The 16661-nt window shown below is 38.1% G+C and overlaps 1 protein-coding gene across 1 annotated transcript in view; it reads left to right on the top strand.

Annotated features, from left to right (window-relative positions):
• SENP6 (SUMO specific peptidase 6) overlaps nt 1-3326 on the top strand; it is a gene marked incomplete at both ends in the record, with an annotated part of 96151 nt that extends 92825 nt beyond the window's left edge. Inside the window, 3 exons of the mRNA XM_080700507.1 lie at nt 1088-1314; nt 3001-3110; nt 3206-3326. Of these exons, the coding sequence (XP_080556633.1) occupies nt 1088-1314; nt 3001-3110; nt 3206-3326 (458 nt within the window). The remainder of the gene's footprint in view (nt 1-1087; nt 1315-3000; nt 3111-3205) is intronic.
• Nucleotides 3327-16661: the final 13335 nt, after the last annotated feature.

The following is a 16661-nucleotide window of genomic DNA, read 5'->3' as shown; positions in this document are numbered from 1 at the left end:
TTAGTGAGGCCTTCCACAACTTAGTGAGCCCCTGTTTCAAAATAAAGAATAAAAAATACTGCTGGGGTTGTAACTTAGAGGTAGAATGCCTCTGGGTTCATTCCCTGGTTTCTCAAAAAATAATTAAATAAATAAATGAAGTCGCTGGGCGTGGTGGCAAACGCTTATAATCCCAACATTCGTGGATGAAACAGGAGGATCGCGGTTCACAGACAGCCTCAGCTACTTAAGTGAGGCTCTTCGCAACTCAGTGAGACCCTTTTTTGTTTTTTTTTTTTTAACTAAAAAAAAAATTGGGGCTGGAGGTGTTCTGTCCCCAGTACCACTAAAAAATAAGAAATAAAAATGGAGTCTCACTAGGTTGCTGAGGCTGTTCTCAAATCTGCAATCTTCCTTTCTCAGCCTCCTAAGTAATGGGATTACAGCAAGCCCAGCAGTGCTAGCTACTATTAAAACCTCAAGGTTCACACATTAGTGACTAGTACCAGTATTTCAGCTAAATTCTATAAGCAGTAATACCAGTTTGTTTAGCAGTTTTCTCTTTGGATTTAACATAAATATTAACTGATAAATGTATGACTAAATAGACTTGGATCCAGTAGTTAGAAATAAATTAGCAACATTTATGAATAGATTTATTCTTGAGCTGCTGGTAGACTCGTGTCTTCTGGTTCCTGTCTCTTGATAACTTAGATGACATTATCTAGAAATACTGATCTTTAGTTCTGTGTTTATTGTATGTCAAATATTGTTTTGGGATCAGGGCATGGTGGCACATGCTTGTAATCCCAGCATTCGAGAGGCCAAGACAGGAAGATCACGGTTCACGGACAGCTATTGAGGCCCTTTGCAACTCAGACCCTGTTTCAAAATAAAGAATTAAAAATTGAGCTGGGGGTGTCTCTTTGAGGTAGAATGCCCCTGGGTTCCATCCCCAGTACCACAAAAAATAAAATATTTTATAAATATAAAATACATATATAGTTTTAGACATTTATTCCAGGACTTCTAGTTTTCTTGGAAATAAAAATTATCTTTTTTTTTATTTTGTTTGTTTAGCCTTATAGTTATATTTGTCTCTTTTCAGATTTGGAGGAACAGTACATAATTTTAATTTTTCAAAATGGCCTTGATCTTCAGGCAAACATGATATTTGAAAGCATCATTAATGAGATTGGTCTTAAGAATAATGTTTCCAATTTTTTTGCGAAAATTCCCTTTGAAGAAGCCAATAGCCGACTTGTTGCCTGTACAAGAAGCTATGAAGAGAGCATCAAAGGAAGTTGTGCACAGAAAGACAACAAAGTTAAAACTGTAATTGTTTAAATATTTTTAAAATAAATTTAATCACTGGATAATTATAAGGGGAAATGCTTTATTATATAATACTGCTCATTATTGTGGTCATTTTAGAATTTTTTTATGTGTAATACGTAAACTACCTTGATTCAACATGTTAATGGTGGATGGGTTGCCTATGACACAAATAGTACTTGACACAGGTGTCAGGAACATTTCTAGTTCCTCTCCATGCTGTTCTATTGTCATTTCATACTCTTCTTTTTTCTTTCATCCTCCCCTACCCCATTCTCCGTATACTCATACAGATGCTGCTTCGTTCAAATCGATTATTATCCTGTGGCTTAGGTTTAAATTTCAATGGAAAGCTCTTCCCTCTAAGGATACGGTTTCATTTTGGTCCCAGTGTACCATATTATACATTTAACATATGCATACATGGTTTAAAACTTGGGAAGTGAAGAATACATGTTGTTTGATGTTGATGTCAAAATATATATCCTTATTTAGAAACAACTCAGCTACACGGATTATATGCTAAAGTACTACTGTATCATTACTGTAGCAACTGAGGGTTTTTTTTTTTTTTTTTTTTTTTTTTTTTTTGGTACTGGGGTTCCTGGAAGCCCTTCTACCTCCGGGCTTCGCTCCCAGACCTATTTTTACATTTTTATTTGGAAACAGGGTCTCCTAAGCCAGCGCGGGCGACTGGCTTCAAACCTGCGTGATCCTCCTGTCTCTGCCTCCCAAGCGCAGGGATTACAAGCGTGCGCCACCACGCCCGGCAGCAACTGAGTTTTGGTTGCTTAATTTGCTGAGACCAAATCTCTCAGCCTGGCTACAGACTTAGAAATTTGACTATCCAAGGCACAATTTTGGTTATAGTTGAGTGAGGTCATAGTGTGTTGGGGTAAAGAGCAGAAGGAAGGGGAATTGGTCTCCTTCTTTTGCAGAGTTGGCTATGGGAGGTAATACCAGAGGAAGAAAAGAGCAGCATAAACCATAAAGCAATTTCAATGGAAGGCTCTTCCCTCTAAGGATACTCTGTTTCATTTAACTTTATGGAGGGTTGAAGCTCATTGAACTGTGTTCCCTACTTCCCATGGATTGCCTAGCCATTGAACATTGACCTCCGCTGCTAGATGAAAAAAAATCACTAGAAGAAAAGCACTTTTTTTTTTTTAAGGTTCTCTGAATCTTACTAACCTAATCTATTAGGGGCAGGAGAAATCTTACAGCAATTAGATGCTAGAAAACTATTATTAACATATATTGGGAAAATATAACTGCCTAGAAGCTACAGATAAAGAGACAGTCACTCTTTTCCTGTTTATGGGGGTTTGTTGTTTTGCAGTGTCGGGGATTGAACCCAGGATCTTGTGCATCCTAGGCAAGCACTCTACAGCTGTGCAATGTCCTCTACCCATTTAAAAATTTTTTTTCTGTGACAGGGTTTTTTTAAGCTTCCCAGGTTGGCCTCAAATTTACATCTTAGCCCCCCCAAGTAGCAAGTATTGCAGGGGTGTGTCACCACACCCAGATTGTTTATTATTTTTAATTTTTAAGTATCATATATACTTTCTAGATTCATACTCTTAGTCATTTTTAATTGAAAAGCTTTCTGTGCTTTGTAGTTTCTCTTTTTATAGAAAATGCCCAGTTGACTTTGCAAATTGATAATTCAGTTCTTTTTAAAATCAGGTGTCCTTCGAATCTAAAGTACAGCTGAGAAACAAACAGGAATTTCAGTTTTTTGATGATGAAGAAGAAACTGGGGAGAGCCACACCATCTTCATTGGACCTGTAGAAAAGTGAGAATTCTTTTACATTTATAATGCTCTAAATTTCTGTTTAATAATATCTCAGTTAAATGTAAAGCTTTGCTTACTTGCTTGTTTTATTACAGATTAATAGTGTATCCACCACCTCCAGCTAAGGGAGGCATCTCGGTTACTAATGAGGACCTGCATTGTCTAAGTGAAGGAGAATTTTTAAATGATGTTATTATAGACTTTTATTTGAAGTAAGTCAATTTTCTACTAACCTTTTTGTCATATCAGAACTACTTGAAAACTATTTCATTATGTAATCTTTTTGTTTCTAATTTTGTTGGGAGCAGGGTATACTGGCTATAAAAGTCCTCTACCCTGAGCTACATCTCCAACCCACTCCCCCTTTTTGTAACAGTGTCTCTTTAAATTGTTGTTGAGATCCTCTTGTCTCTGCTTCCCAAGTATTGGAATTATAGGCATTGACCACTGCACTCAGTTCATGTTTTAAAAATTAAAATACCTAGCTGGGTGTGGTGGCTCATGCTTGTAATCTCCGCGCTTGGGAGTTCCGAGACAGGACGATTATGCAGGTTTGAAGCCAGCCAGGCTGTCTTAAGAGACCCTGTTTCCAACTAAAAAAGTATAAAATAGGTCCGGGAGTGTCGCCCGGAGGTAGAAGGGTTTCCAGGAACCCCAGTACCACTAAAAAAATAATAAAAAAAAAAATTAAAATACCTAAAACATTGACGAGAATTCAATGAGATAATGCATGTTAATAGTAGGAAAAATGCCCAGCACATACAAAGTTTCCATCAGTAATAGTTTATTATGTATGTTTTTACTAGCTTGTGTTGTAAAATGGGCACATGTATGACACAAAATAGAATTTAACATTGAAATACCCTTTTTAGTATTTTCTAGTTTATTTCAGTGTATTTCATAAAACAAGACAAAATTTTTAAAACCTGGATGTTAAAATCCATTATGTTGCTATTATAGGGTACCACTTGTTTCACCCTCATAGTTTGAAGTGAAAAAAACATTCTTATAAACAGTAAAGTTGTGGGGCTAAGAACGTAATTCAGTGGTAGAGTACTTTCCTGGATTGTATAAGGCTCTGGGTTCAATCCTCTGTATTCACCTTGCCATTCATCGTTTTCCATTCATCGTTTTTGTTCTTTCTCTCCCTCTCCCTCTCCCTCTCCTTCTCCCTCACCCTCCCTCTCTCTCTCCTCTCTCCTCTCTCCCTCACCCTTCCTCTCTTTCTCCTCTCTCCTCTCTCCCTCTGTTTTGTGGTACTGGGGGGTGTGAACCCAGACACTTTCTACCTCCGAGCTATACTCTTAGACCTATTTTATATTTTATTTAGAAACAGGGTCTCACTAAGTTGCTGAGAGCCTCACTCAGTAGCTGAGGCTGGCTTTGAACCTGGGCAATCCTCCTGTCTCAGCCTCCCAAGTGCGGGGATTACAAGCGTGCGCCACTATGCCCGGCTGATTTTTTTTTTTTTTTTTTGGTGCTTGGGATTGAACCCAAGAGCATTCTGCCTCCAAGTTACAACTCAGCTCTATTTTGTTTTTTATTTGCAAACAAATCTGTCTAGGTTGCTATGAATCTCACTAAATTGCTGAGTCTAGCTTGAAGCCTTCAGTCTTTCTGTCACCACATTCAAATTGCTGGGATTACAGGAATATGCCATCAGAGAAGTATATCTTGATTGAATTTTCTTCAGGCCATTTTGGTAGGCGTATGCACTGTGGAAATTTAGATGAGAGGCAGTTTAAGGGGTTTTAATTAAGATGATTTAAGAAGCTTAATTAAAAATACTATTGAGGAAATGATGAGGTATTTCATAAGCAAGAGGTATACAAGATCCATGTTTGGTTGTGCTGGCCTGTAATCCCAATACTTGGGAAGCTGAGAGAGGAAGATTGCAGGTTCTCAGCCAGCCTCAGCAATTTGGCAAGACACTCTATGTAAATTTAAAAATAAGTACATAAAAAGGGCTAGGGCTATAGCTTTGAGGTAGAGTGCCTCTGAGTTCAATCCCTAGTACTCCACCAAAACAAGTGTGTTAGGATATATATTACAGGACACTAGAATTGATTAAATAGACAGTAAAGAGCATGGGTACCAGATGGCTCCTTGTTTTCTGATTCATAGGACCCACATCAACTATCGGGACAAAAGGAAACAGCAAGTACAGATGGAGAATAAGCTTGAGAGGGAAGAGGATGAGTTACTTTTTAGATGTTTGTGGTACAGCAGGCATCTAAAGGGACAGTGCCAATAAACTTAAATATATGATTGTAGAGGTTGGTTGAGTTCTGAACTAGAGATAAATAGATTTAGGAAGCTTACATTGTGAGTTTAATTATGAACCTGGAATTGCTTAGGTAGGGCTATAAGGTGAGGAAAAGAGCTGTAAGGTAAGACCTTGAAGAGATTTTTTTTTCCCTTTGTGGTACTAGGGCTGGAACCCAGGGGCTTTATACTCCAGGCCCAGACCTATTTTATATTTTATTTGGAAACAGGGTCTCACTAAGTTGCCGACAGCCTCATTAGGTAGCTGAGGCTGGCTTCCAGCCTTGTGCAATCCTCCTGTCTCAGCCTCCCAAGCTCAGGGATTACAAGCGTGCTACACCATGCCTGGCTCGAAGAGTAGATTTTAAAAGATAGAAAAGGAATAAAAAGGATCTTGTGAGTTATTTCCAAAGAAAGGAAATCTAGAGGCTGACGTCATAAAATATAAGGGAAGAGAGAACTTAAAGGAGGATATATTCATGGTAACAGTACAGCAGAAATCAAAGGCTAATAAGGGTTGAGACTAATTTTGCAGTCCCAGTAACCCTAAGGAGTAACAAGTACCTCTCTCTTTCAGTGAAGAAGTTATCAGTGGGAGTCTATTTAGGAGCCTTCCAACAGTAGTAGGGTATCTGTTAACCTCCAGTGTCAGTGGAGGCCTAGCAGGGAACCTGTACATCACTGCTAACTGGCATAATAAGATGGTACCCTGTTACACAATCTGGAGCCTGGTGTCAGAGGGAGCCTGCTAAAATGCAAGAATTAAATAAGATAAAGATCTTTAATACCCAAGATGTGTAAATTTCCATTTCTCAATCACTCTTCTCACCAAGAATTAGGAAGATCTCAAATTGAATAAGAAAAGAAAATCAATAGGCATTAATACCATGAAAACATAATTTATACTGTGTGTGTGTGTGTTACTGTGTTACTGGGGATTAAACCCAGGGGCATTCTAGGAGTCTCAGTAAATTACTGAGGCTGTCCTAGAATCTGTGATCCTCCTGGCTCAGTCTCCTAAATACTGGGATACAGGCATGTGTCACCACACTTGACGGATTTTAAAACATTCATCCTAACAATGCTTTATTGAACACCATGAAAAGTAAAGAAGCCAGGCATGGTGGTGCACACTTAATTTTTCATGTTTACTTTTCTGATTTAGCATGTATTCATGTTTTAAGTCATTAGATCTTTCAAGTCATACTTTTACTATAAAATAACCTGTTTCATTATCTGAATTAATCTGGTGATTATTATTGTCTAGAGTATGCAATAAGGTTTACCAATAATTTCTTTCATTTTTAAGGAATGAGATTGATGATGATATATCACTGCTTGACTGTTTTGACTGTTTTTTGTTTATTTGTTTATTTTTTTTTGCAGTACTGGGGATGGAACCCAGGGGCATTCTACCTCCAAGCTACTCCCCAAGCCCTATTTTCTTTATTCTTTATTTTGATGCAGGGTCTCACTGAGTTTGCCAAAGGCCTCACTAAGTAGATGAGGCTGTCCATGAAACACGATTCTCCAGTTTCAGCCTCTGGAATGCTGGTATTACCAGTGTGTGCCACCAAGCCTAGCTCTTGCCTGGCTTTATAATGCAAACTGTTAATTGAAATTCATTATGCTAAAATTATCTTTTCTTAAAATAGATACTTGGTGCTTGAAAAACTGAAGAAAGAAGAAGCTGACCGAATTCACATATTCAGTTCTTTTTTCTATAAACGCCTTAATCAGAGAGAGAGAAGAAATCATGAAACAACTAATCTGTCGTAAGTTAAACTCAGAAAATATTTAACAGATTTAGTAATGCACTCAAGTTTAACTTAGTAAAGAATAAGTTATCCCTCATTATCCAAGGGGGATTGATTCAACATTTTACCCTACCTCATATGCAGATACCTATATCTGTGGATGCTCTAGTTCCTTATATAAATTGGTACGATATTTGTATATAACCTATACACATTCTCTATATACTTAATCCTGTACTAGTTTTAGGGTTTATTTAAAAACAAACAAAAAGCCGGGCATGGTGGCACACGCTTATAATCCCCACGCTTGGGAGGCTGAGACAAGAGGATCGCGCGGGTTCGAAGCCAGCCTCAGCTACTTAGTGAGGCTCTCAGCAACTTAGTGAGACCCTGTTTCCAAATAAAATATAAAATGGGTCTGGGAGTATAGCCTGGAGGTAGAAAGCCTCTGGGTTCCACCCCCAGTACCACCAAAAAAAAGAAAAAAACATAACATAGATATTTATTAAATTCAAATTGCTCCTGTTTACTTTTCCATCTATAATATTTTTGGGTTTTGTGGTCCTGGAGATGGAACCCAGGGGTCTCTACCTCTGGGCTACACCCTGACCTATTTTATATTTTATTTTGAAACAGTCTCACTAAATTGCTGAGAGCCTCACTAAATAGCTGAGGCTGGCTTCGAACCTGTGCGATCCTCCTGTTTCAGCCTCTCAAGAACTAGGATTACAAGCGTGTGCCACCATGCCCAGCTTCCATCTATAATATTTAAGAGAGTGTCTTTCTCAACATTCTCACTGACCATACAAACCAACTGATCATACAATTTAGAGGAAAGTTTTATTTGCTCACATGTTTGGGGAGATAACAGAATTTGAGTCCATGTCAGACCAGTTTACATCTGTGGATCTCAGGCCATGGCAGAAGGAAGCAGAGAGAGGGAGAGAACAAGGGCTCTGCTCTCACATTATGGAGGCCAGAAGCAAGGGCGGGAGGAGAGCAATAGTTGGGGGAACCTTATATAATCCCAACATCACACTCCCAGGGACCCTTCTTTGCAAAAGCCCTGCTTCCAACATTGCTACCTCGTTTCTGTGAGGGATATGGCAATATTCTAAATTCAAGTCATTATTCTCTGCCCCTGTCCCCCTAAACCTCATAATACAAAATGCATTTAGTACATACCAAAAATTCCCATAGTCTTAAGATTTAGCATCCTTTAAAAGTCCAGTGTCCACCATCTCCTCTGATACTCAAGAGCTTGGCTTTTGAGCTCCTGTAAAGACAAAAAGGAAATTATATACATCTAATGTACAATAGCAGAGTAAACATTTACATTCCAAAAGGGGGAGAAATAGGGCCATAGAAAGAATGGGACCAAAACAGTATTGAAATCTATCAGGGCAGCTGGTTGTGGTGGCACAGCTTATAACCCCAGCATTTGGGAGACTGAGACTGGAGGATTACGGTTCGTGGACAGCCTCAGTTACTTAGGCCTTTTACAACTCAGTGAGACCCTGTTTCAATATAAAGAATAAAAAATAGGGCAGGGGGTGTAGCTCAGAGGTTGAATGCTCCTGGGTTCCATCCCCAGGCCTGCAAAAAAAAAAATTTTTTTTTCAGCAAGGCAAGCATTTGATTCTGTAGCTTCATTTTTGGCATCTGTGGCACATGGTGGTGGGATTTGATCTCCAAGGGGCTTTGGCAGTCCGGTCCCACCATTGCACCTGGATGTTACAATGAGCAGTATATTGGCTCATCTGGCCTCTCTCCATTTATTTCACCTTTGTGGTATCTCTAAATATCAGGGGTTTTCCTAGCAACCTGTGACTTTACCTTCACAGCTTCACAAACTGCCCTATTTGGGCCTGCTTGCAGGGATTTTGACTTAGCTTCTCTAGCCTTCCTTTCAAATCTGGGGAGAAGCCTCCATGATGCCTTTTTTCAGCAAAGTCCCTATTATGTGAGCCTTGAGATTGACAGCAGAAAAAGTAGTGACATCCTATTTCATCATTGCCACTGGTCCCACCTCCATTATAGCCATTGCTTTCTCCTTCCTTTCACCCAACTTAATTTCTTTCACACTGTCTTTCTGGGCCCTTTTTATACATGCCTTTCTGGCCAAGCTGAAAATTCGTAACATCTCTCTGCTTTACCTTCCACTCCCAAAATCAGGCATATTATTTTCTGAACACAAACATCAATATTTATAATACACTTTTAATTACTTTGCTGTTTTGAGATTTTCTCCACCCTTTTCTCTGCCTGTTTAATCAGTCTGTTGTCTTTTTTTTTTTTCTTTCTTTCTTTTAGTACTGAGGATTGAATTTGTGTGTGTGTGTGTGTGTGTGTGTGTGTGTGTGTGTGTGTGTAGAACTGGGAATTGAACCCAGTGGCATTCTGCCTCAAAGCTACACCCCCAGTCCCATGATTTATTTATTTGTGGTTTTTTTATTTTGGGGTTTTTTTTTTTGGTACTGGAGGTGGAACCCCAGAGGCTTTCTACCTCTGGCTATACTCCCAGCCCCATTTTTATACTTTATTTGGAAACAGAGTCTCACTAAGTAAGTACATTCCAAAATGTAACACATGTGACCTCAATTCCATTTTCCTATGGAATTCTCTTTGCCCTCTGAAATCTTCTGAACATAGTCTCTACCTTTCTAGCCACATTCTGGTTCTGGTTTTTCCAACTCCTGTCTCCACCTCCCAAGCACAGGGATTACAAGCATGCCCCACCACGCCCGGCTAACATTTTCTACTCTTTTAAAAGCAGTTCCTAATTTTTCATCTCAGAGTTAATAGTCATGATTTTAACATAATGCTTATGATTTATCCTCCTTCATCTACTTACAGTGTTTTCCTGTTCTCAGTTACCATAAATCATGCTCTGATAAATGCTTGAGTATAGTTCCTAGTACCAATTTTGTAATAACAAAAACAGTAGAGATGTCTAGGCAAGAAAAATACTGGAACCCCTAGGATATAGTAACAAGAATATTCATATTCCCCCCCCATCTCTCTCCCCCCTCTCTCCCTCTCTTCCTCCCCTCCCCCACTTCTGTGTTACTATGATGGAACCCAGGAGCTATGCCTCCAGCCCTTGATTGATTGATTTTTAAAATGGTCTAAGTTGTGGAGGCCCTTGATAAGTTGCTGAGACTGGCCACAAACCTGCCATCCTCCTTTCTCAGTCTCCCAAGTACTAGGATTACAAGCATGTACCACCACTCTGGTTTTCCCCAACTTCTTAATCTATCTTGTACATTTGTTCAAGCTATTATATCTGAATCTTCATAATTTATAAATCACTGGACATAAGCTGAAACTTACAGATGTTTTAGATGCTCATAGTTAATCTTTCTTACAGGATACAACAAAAACGACATGGGAGAGTAAAAACATGGACTCGGCACGTAGATATCTTTGAGAAGGATTTTATTTTTGTACCCCTTAATGAAGCGTAAGTAAAAATTTTATGTAAATATTTTTGTAGTTTTTTTAAAATGTGTTTATGAAATAAGGAATTTATTCATTTAAAATATCTTTGGAAATTTGTCATATATAATGAGTATTCTTCCCATTTTATGAAACTAATGCAGTTTCCTTGTGAGCCCTATAAAATAAATAGATCTTTGTGGTCTAAAAATATCCTATAGAATGATTACTTTATTCAAAAAGATGATTTAGTCACATAGAAGAATTTGAATATTTAGTTTAAAACACAATTTTGCTTCTAACCAGAGAGGAAGGTGTTATGCCATTAGATCACATTGAAAACCATGCTGACTACTTAAAGCAGTTTTTTTAAGTAAATGTAGATGTTCTAATACTTATCATCCCACCCCATCCATTACTGTATAGGCATTGATGTGTAGAGTAGACAAGTCCTGTAATTAAGATACAAAAGGGGTAGGTTTGTTTCTTTGTTTCTCATGGTAGATGAGGTTGAACTCAGAGCCTCACATACTATGCAAGAACTACCAATAAGCTATGTTCCAGCCTCTTTTTGTAATTTCATTTTGAAATGGGTCTCATTACATTGCCCAGGCTGGCCTTAAACTTGACAGTCCTTCTTTCTCAGCCTGAGAGCCTTTTATACCAAAAGCCAAAGACCACTAGGAATATACCTACAGTTGGACAATTGGGTTTTATATTTGCATCAAGTAAGAACATATACCATGAATAGCTCTGGGTTCTCTCAGTAAAAGAGTGATTAAAAGAACCTATGAAAGAACCTGGAGCTGGAATATAGCTCAGTGGCAAAGTGCTTGCCTGGCAAGTGCACCGCTCTGGGTTCAATCCCCAGTCCAAAAAGAAAATAGGAAAAAAAAAAAAAAAAGACCCCCAAAATTAAGCTGAGATAATCTGGGCTTTAGTTTGATGATTTGGGGTAGAGTAAGATAGTGGTTCTTTGCTTAGATAAAGAAGTAGCATAGCGTTCACGGATTTACCAAAAGAGGAAAATGTTTGGTATTTTGTGGGTTGTACTTTTACTTAGTATTTTCCTCTGCTTAGACAAATTATGGCTTAATATTGTCTCATTTTTATCATGGTTAAAATAACTTTGTCTGAAATTGATACCGTGTGAGATTATTTATGTTCACTAAGTCTATCTGCTCCAGGCTAGCTTCTGAATGAGCTCCTGTTGTTTTTGTTAATTACTCTATAATAGGCTAAACTCTTTAAAAGTTTGCTTAGTGGTGTACACCTATATTCCCAGCAAGTTGAGAAGTAGGGCAGTAGGCTCGCTAGAGCCCAGGCTGAGCAACACAGTGAGAATCTGTCTCAAAAAATAATACTTTTTTAGGGACAGAAGTATACCTCAGTGGTGAAATGCTTTCCTAGTATACGCAGGCCTTGAGTTTGATTTCTAGTTTAATTTTTTTTTAGTAAGAAAAAAATATAGTTTTATCATGAGACCTATGTTGTCTATTTAATCCAACCCAAGGCAGGTGACTGAAATCAGAATATTGCTTATAGCTATAGAGCACATATTTTTAAGCCATGATAGCATAATAAAATTTAAAACTAAGTTTAACACTGATTTTTTTTTATTTCTTCATTTTTCCCATGATACGGTTTCTTAGAACTTACTTGTTAAATAACATATATGTTCTCTAGTAGGTAAGAGGAAAGCTATTGAGAAATGAATTGTGGAAATTTAAAATAAAAATACAATTTGACATACACACAATTTAGGGGCTACTACCAATGCCTCCAGTCATCTGGGTAAGAAATGCAGGACCAAGAAGGGATTCTGCACAAAGGCTGAACCATTGTAGATTTAAAAGACAAAAAAAGCCAGGCATGGTGGTGCACCACTGTAATCCCCAGTACTTTGAAGGATGGGTCAGGAGGATCATGGGCTCAAAGTCAGCCTCAGCAACTTGGCGCAAGACCCTGTTTCCACATAAAAAGTAAAATAAGCCTGGGGGTATAGCTTGGAGATAGAATGCCCCTGAATTCAATTCCTAGTGTAAAAAAAAAAAAAAGCACAAATCAAACATTTTATACACTGAATATACTAGATAGGCTGCAATATATTTGTCATCTACTTTATTTCTCTGGTGTTATTTTAAGTTATAAGCTATGTGTTAGATATTGTCACAGTAATTTGCTAAGGAGTACAGATTTGATATTTAGGTAGAGTCTTCAGTGAAATTACTTAGTTGAGACTTTTCTCTCCCTGGTGATTTAAGATTATTGTAGCCAGGCATGGTGGCACACGTTTGTAATCCCAGTGTTTGAGAGGCTGAGGCAGAAGGATTGTGCAGGTTTGAAGCCAACCTCAGCTACTTAGTAAGGCTCTCAGGAACTTAGCGAGACTCTGTGTAACCTGGAGGTAGAAATCCCCTGGTTTCTATCCCCAAGTACCACACACACACACAAAAAAAATTTACTGTAGCTGCTGTTAAAATGGGTCACAATTGCCAGGTGCACGCCCATAATCCCAGTACTGGGAGGCTGAGGACATTGCAGGTTGAAGGCCAGCCTGAGTAATTTAGCAAGACTTAAGAAAAAAGCCGGGTGTTGGTGGTATACACTTGTAATCCCCACACTTGGGAGGCTGAGACAGGAGGATCGCACAGGTTCGAAGCCAGCCTCAGCTACTTAGTGAAACCCTGTTTCCAAATAAAATAGAATATAGGTCTGGGAGTAGCCCGGAGGTAGAAAGCCCCTGGGTTCCACTGCCAGTACCACCAAAAAGGGGGGAGGGGGAGGGTGTGGCTCGGAGGTAAAATCCCCCTGAGTTTAATCCTCAGTACCAAAAGAAAAGAAGTTAAAAACTGTTAGACCAAGGTTTTATCAGGAAGTTGAAAATTACCATATACCATAATTTGTCAACTTTTAAAACACTGACTAGATTAAACATGTTACTTTTTTAATGTCTTTACATTTACATTTTAATAAAGCATGAGACAAATGATGGCTTACATACATGTTTTCAATATTAACCCCTTCCTACCTTATTTTAATGAAATCCAGGCATGATAAAAGTTTATTGTTATTGTTTGTTTGTTTTTGCTTTTGCATTTTTGCAGTAGTAGGGATGGAACCCTGAGGCATTCTACCGACAAGCTACACCTCCAACCCTTTATTTTATTTTTTATTTTGAAACAGGGTCTCACTGACTTGCAAAGGGCCTCACTAAGTAGCTGAGGCTGGCCATGAACCATTAGTCCTCCTGTCTCACCCTCCCAAGTACTGGGATAACAAGAGTGCACCACCACGCCCAGCTGATAAAAGTTTTTATAAATGAATTTTTCATTCCAAAATAAGAAAGAATTCAAAGGGTGTTTGGTAAGAGTGAATACAGGTTACATAATTGTAACAAAAATTATCTTAAATAGACATTGTATCATGTTGATCAGTGATCATACAAACAAAAAAGAATAATTATAAACAATTTGAGAATTGAAAATTCATCATTAATACATTTGTTCTCCAAAGCTTTAGGAAAAAACATTTCAATTGATATTTACTGCCAAATATAATAACATTTCCTAATAATATATTTAGTAGTTTCATTTGTTTTTTACAGTGCACATTGGTTTTTGGCTGTTGTTTGTTTCCCTGGTTTGGAAAAACCAAAGTATGAGCCTAATCCTCATTACCATGAAAATGCAGTCATACAAAAAAGTTCAACCATAGAGGATAGCTGTATTTCTCCTCCTTCTGCCAGTGAAATGGACAGTTGTTCACAAAACTCTTCTGCCAAGCCTGTAATTAAGAAGATGCTAAACAAAAAACATTGCTTAGCTGTAACAGAATCAAATGTTGAACAGGAAGAGAGTGACCCTTATTATCGGAGAAACATATGCAGTGTGAAATGTAGTGTGAAAAAAATAAATCATACTGCAAGTGAAAATGAAGACTCAAATAAAGGAGATTCTGCATGCCAGAAAGTTGTTGATAGGACTAAAACTGAGAATGGCCTACAGAATGAATGCTTGAGTTCTATGCATCATCCAGGTATGTACCTACACGTTTTAAAAAATGAAGGAATTTAGAATAGGTATTTTAACAAGATTACAATTTTACTTTAAGTCAAATTTCATGAGGTATAACGTAAAATAACATTCTCTTATATTATGGGTACAACTTGAGCTTATTTTTATAGTCATATATCACTACCACAACCAAAATTTAGAATTGTTCCATCACTCCAAGAAATCTTTCTCTTATAATCAGTCTCTTCCATTCTCTTTTAGAAGTACAGTTCTGAAATTGTAGTACAGGCTGAGCCTGCCTAGTCTAAAATCTGAAGTGCTCCAAAATCTAAAACTTTTTGAGGGCCAACATTACTATGCTACAAGTGGAAAATTTTACACCTGACCTCATATGATGTGGGTTACAGTCAAAATGCAAGTGCATTAAAAATGCATAAAATTGCCTTCAGGGTATGTGTATAACGTGCATATAAAACACAAGTGGATTTTATTTTTAGACCTGGATCTCATCACCAAGATATTATAATATATGCATATATTCCAGAATTTAAAAATTGGGCCAGGCATGTTAAGGCATGCTTGTAATCCCACTATTTGGGAGGCTGAAACAGGATTGAAGGTTCAAGGACAGCCTCAGCAAGAATGAGACTGTCATCAACCTCGCAAGATTCTGTTTCAAAATAAGCTGGGCGTGGTGGCACACACTTGTAATTCCACCATTTGGGAGGCTGAGACGGGAGGATCGCACTTCATGGACTGCCTCAGCTACTTAGTGAGGCCCTTTGCAACTCAGTGAGACCCTGTTTCAAAATAAAGAATAAAAAAATAGGGCTGGGGGTGTTGCTCAGAGGTAGAATGTCCCTGGATTTCATCCCCAGTACCACAAAATAAATAAAATAAGGTTGAGGGTATAGTTCGGAGGTAGACCACCCCAGGGTTCGATCTCCATATCTCCCTCTCTCTCTCTCCCACGCACGCTTGAAATCCAAAATACTTCTTCTGGTTCTAAACATTTCAGATAAGGGATATTCAACCTATACAAGTATATATTTTCCACTTATAAGAATTTGCATTTATTTTTATTTTATAAGAAATATACCATATTCAAACCAAACATTAGTTGTACAGTCTTAGATCTGTAAGGCAAATAAATTTAGTCTTCTTTTTTTTTTGGGGGGGGATACTGGGGTTCCTGGAAGCCCTTCTACCTTAGGGCTACACTCCCACACGTATGTATGTATGTATGTATGTATGTATGTATGTATGTATGTATGTATGTATAGTTTTATTTGGAAACAGGGTCTCTTAAGCCAGTGCGGCTGGCTTTGAACCTGCGCGATCCTCCTGTCTCGCCTCCCAAGTGTGGAGATTACAAGCGTGCGCCACCATGCCCGGCTAGTCTTCTTCTTTTACATATTGGTAAATTGAGTTCAAGTGACCTGAGGCAGAAATTAAAGCTTTCTCCTATAAGCAAGTAAAGCTTGGTTCCTCATTTCTCACAGTCCTTCACTATTTTCGGTCAAAAGAGGGATAGATCTTGAACTTCTGCTTTTGTATATGTGTGTGTGGTTTTTGTTTGTTTTGTTTTGTTTTGTTTTGTTTTTTGATGCTGGGGATCAAACCCAAGGCCCTCCATATCCTAGGCAAGCACTCTACCACTGAGCTACATCCCCTGCCCAACTTTTGCCTTATATTTTTTTCAGCTATAAAAATTAGTTTTCTTTTCCTTGAAGCAGTTTCATATTTTTAGCATCTGTTACAGAAATCTAAAAGTTTTGTTCAACTTCTTTCTTGGGGGGGAGTACTGAGGATTGAACCCAGAAGCATTCTATCTCTGAGCTACACTCCCAGACTTTTTTTCTTCTTTTTTTTCTTTTTCCTTTCTTTCTTTCTTTCTTTCTTTCTTTCTTTCTTTCTTTCTTTCTTTCTTTCTTTTCTTTTCTTTTCTTTTCTTTTTTTTTTTGCAGGTCTGGGGATGGAACCCAGGGGCATTCGACTTCCGAGCTATAACCCCTGCCTTATTTTTTTATTCTTTATTTTGAAACTGGGTCTCATTGAGTTGCAGAGGGCCTCAC

Source organism: Muscardinus avellanarius, assembly GCF_963383645.1.
Source record: "Muscardinus avellanarius genome assembly, chromosome: 8".
Classification (NCBI taxonomy): Eukaryota; Metazoa; Chordata; class Mammalia; order Rodentia; family Gliridae; genus Muscardinus; species Muscardinus avellanarius.
The sequence above is the reverse complement of the archived record's forward strand: the minus strand, read 5'-3'. Positions and strand labels throughout refer to the sequence as shown.